This window comes from Conger conger, chromosome 13 (genome assembly GCF_963514075.1).
Source record: "Conger conger chromosome 13, fConCon1.1, whole genome shotgun sequence".
NCBI lineage: Eukaryota > Metazoa > Chordata > Actinopteri > Anguilliformes > Congridae > Conger > Conger conger.
The window spans coordinates 22,667,270-22,671,312 of NC_083772.1; the positions used below are offsets into that span (position 1 = coordinate 22,667,270).

At 34.0% G+C, this 4,043-nt stretch overlaps 1 protein-coding gene across 1 annotated transcript; it reads right to left on the bottom strand.

Annotated features, from left to right (window-relative positions):
* Window positions 1-2,388: 2,388 nt before the first annotated feature.
* LOC133107406 (olfactory receptor 4B13-like) lies at window positions 2,389-3,330 on the bottom strand. Its single transcript, XM_061216397.1, has one exon. The coding sequence runs from the start codon at window positions 3,328-3,330 to the stop codon at window positions 2,389-2,391; it is 942 nt and encodes a 313-aa protein (XP_061072381.1).
* Between the last annotated feature and the right edge of the window lie 713 nt (window positions 3,331-4,043).

Here is a 4,043-nt window from a genome sequence, read left to right on the forward strand (position 1 = left end):
CAATTTACTCTGGAGCTCTATTTAGATTAATGAGGAGGTCAAATCTGTAGTATACAGGAATAAATACAATGCCTGTCATTCTGTTTCTCTCATTGATTTACAGACTTCAAACAAATCTTTCTTTATTCTAATCTTTACGTATTAGCACATTATAAATCAATAATCATCTGGAACAAATATGTCGGTAGCAGTAGCCAATATGTCGGTAGAAGCCTACAATTCTGTGTGAGTATTAGCCTTATAGTGAATGTCACTTGAAAAGGACGCAAAAGTGAGTTTGTCAATACAATTTATTTATTATTTACAGCAATGTACAATTTAGCTATACATTTTTTATATATTTGGATACACTAAGGGGCACCAGGGTACATTTTGGGTATATTTTGTTGTAATAGTAGTTCTGCAATTTTTCACACCAAAATTGTGGCTTTACATTTCTGAAGAAATTAATCTTTGCATTTACACTGCTGTGTTTTGTATTTGTAGCACTTTATTCTTTTGTTACACAATTTTGGTACACATAAACCTTTGGTGAATATTTTATTAATCAAAGTTTTATTATTATTATTTTCTTAATTTAAACTCAATAACATCATAGGTCATGACAATAAAATGAAAAGAAAACATTAAAATGACAGACCTCTTTTCATGATGGTCAAGTACTTAACCTGACCCCACTGTGTCTAAAGCTATTGGTGGTTTCCACCTGTATTCCTTATTTTGAAAATGTTATTTAATCAGATTTTATCCCATTTTTCTAAACCTCGCACAATTTGTTGATCTCCCACCAGCAACCCTTTCCGTTGATTTCAGGAGAAGATGGCAGACACGTGACTCCTCCGATCTATTCTTGCCATTTTCCACACTGCAAACCCACCACTATTTATTTACAGTTCATGTCAACTGTTCAGCAATATACCTATAAACACAAAACTGTTTTGACAAGATCTTAACATATCTGCTGAAAAAAAAACATTTAAGGTACCTTATAAACTACAGTTGTAAAGGCCCACACACATCAGCGTTCTCTTCCTGGTTTTAGTATTAAATCCCCACGAAACCTTCGCAAAGGGTAGGTAAAAAAAGTTTCTAACCCTGCCCCACAGCCTCCCTGCAATTATTTGTGTTAAGTGGCAAAAGTGTCGCTTAAGTGGATAAAATACAATAGTGAAAGCGAGGGAGAGGGATCGAGGAGCAAACTAACCAGTAAATAACTAACTAACAACTTACTAGCTAATTTGGAAGATCAAGGTGATCAAAAGGTGTCAAGGCTTTCACCTCTGTCTCAAAGGGGCAGATTTTGTTGGCTCAGAGGTTTTTATTTTGCACCGTCATACAGAAACATACATCATGTCATGTGGGAAATAATTTAACAAACAGCTTGGACACATAGCAGTTTGATCTTAAAATATGCATACTTTGACTAAATTGCATTTGTTTTTTCTTAATTACTTACTAGTATGGAACACAAACCGAAAGTTTGAGGATGATGAGAGTTCAAAAACATGAAGAATATGCATGTTGGAACACCAATTTGTCTAATGACGATTCTTCCAATGGAACTTGCACACATAGTTAGGCAATGACACCTGCATGGGCATGATCAGCTAAACAATCAGTGAAAGCACTTTCATAGTACATACACCCACCAATCACTTTATTTGGAACATTTTAACTTTATGACACCTACTTATTCATGTGATTATCTAATCAGCCAATGGTATTGCAGCAGTACAATGCATATAATCATGTAGATGCGGGTCAGGCGCTTCAGTTAATGTTCACATCAGCCATCAGAATGGGGAAAAAATGTGATCAAAGTGACATTGACCGTGGAATAATTGTTGGTGACAGGGTGGTTTAAGTATCTCAAACTGCTGATCTCCTGGGTTTTTCACACACACACTAGTCTCGATAGTTTGCAAAGAATAGTGCAAAAAAAAAAAAAGAAATCCAGTGAGCAGCAGTTCTGTGGGTGGAATGCCTTGTTAATGAGAGACGTCAGAGGAAAATGGCCAGACTGGTTAGAGCTGACAGGAAGGTGACAGTAACACAAATAAGCACATATGCAATAGTGGAATGCAGAAGAGCATCTCTGAACACCCAACACATCATAACTCTAAGTGGATAGCCTACAGCAGTAGAAGTAAAACAAAATATCTGTCTAATAAATACCAAAATAAAGTGCTCACTGAGTGTATATTTATTTTAAAATGTATGAACCCATCAATATCCTTAAATTAAAACATTATCACTTTGTCAGTAGTTTTGAAGATTAAAATGCAGAAAGGGCTAGATGGGTCAATGGGACAGGATGCTGGCCATTCAGCAGCAGTGAACAAATTCATGTGAATTAGAACAAGACATAAAATTGTTTATTAATCACCTTTAGTGGAGATTATTTACTTTTTTACCACTAAACAGTTTGAAAATCTGGACCCTGATTGCTTGAATGCTAATTCCATAAATAAGAGGATTAAAAAGTGGAGGGATTATCAAAAAGTAAAGGGACATGAATATGCGAGCATTATAAGCTACATGAGTCATGTTGAAACGACTTTGAATGATCTCAAATAATACTCCAAACACATAGTTAATCACAGCCAGTAGGTGCGGGGTACATGTTTGAAGAGCTTTGGCCTGAGATTCCTTAGAAGCAAGCAGACAGATTCTGAGTATTTGGGCATAGGAAAATAGTATCATAAAAATCTGAGGGCCAGGTAAAACAAAAAAAAATGCCAGTCCAATTATGCTATGAAGAGTCGTATCAAGACAAGACAGTCTGACTAAGGGAAAATTTGTACAATACACTCTCTCTATAAATCTGCCACAGAATGTTTGTTGTATAGTTAATATAAAATAAAATCCAAAGAAAATATTTGGATAAACCCAGGATAAAGCAATAAGGATACACATTTTCCTGTGAGACATTAATTGGTGATAGTGTAATGGCTGACAAATGGCAACATACCGGTCATAGCCCATCACTGCTAAAATAGTAAATTCAACTGCATTATAAGAGTGGACAAAAAATATCTGTAAAAGACAACCAGTTAGAGAAATTCCATAATTATGAGACACTAAATGATTCATTATTGATGGTAGTAAAGATGTGCTGCCATAAATTTCATTTACTGCTAAATTGCAAATAAATAAATACATGGGCTTATGCAGTCCTTTCTCACTGAAAATTACTATGATTAGAACTGAGTTGGCCAATAGTATCAGAATGTATAAAAAAAGAAAACATGAAATATATAAATATCTATGATCTTCCATTTCAGTGTATGCTGTGAATATGAAGGATGTCACTGCTGATACATTTTCCATGGTCAACTGGTTGTAGAGTCAGTGCTGTTGAAAACATATGAATACAACACTTAGTGAAATATGTATCATGGATGCGTTTCCTGAACAATGGCAATATTGTTATTTGCAGGGACCTGATACTGAGACCACTAAAATAATCATGAATGTTAACCTGAGAAATAAACAATGATGGGAGAACAAATGTAAGTATGATTTCCACAAACTTATGTGACACCAATTTATTTTGCATTATAAATGGATCCTGTTATTTATTTGTCTAGTTTCAATGTTTATATTGGCTCCACACTCTTGGTATACATCACCTCTGAAATATGATGAGAACATTATCTAAATAAATAGAGCAACAATATAATAATAAGAGTAATTAGATAACTATACAGTAGAATGACACTAAGAATTAACCAATAACAGCAATGATGAAATAAGATCATTTTCAGAGAACAATTTACAGAAATATATTAACAATTAAATTACTACTGACAAATTGCATAACAATGTTTTAAAGGATACAAATATCTTGCCTACAATATACAGGGACGTCCCACTGCTTCTTCCTATTGTACCTACATTTTTTATATGAAGGATTGCATAAATACTGATTATTAGTAGTACTATTATCAGTATTGTTATTATTGTTACTCTTATTAGTATTATTATTACTCACACATATCAGTACCACTGATGTATGATGCAAATAAAGTATCAGCATTGAA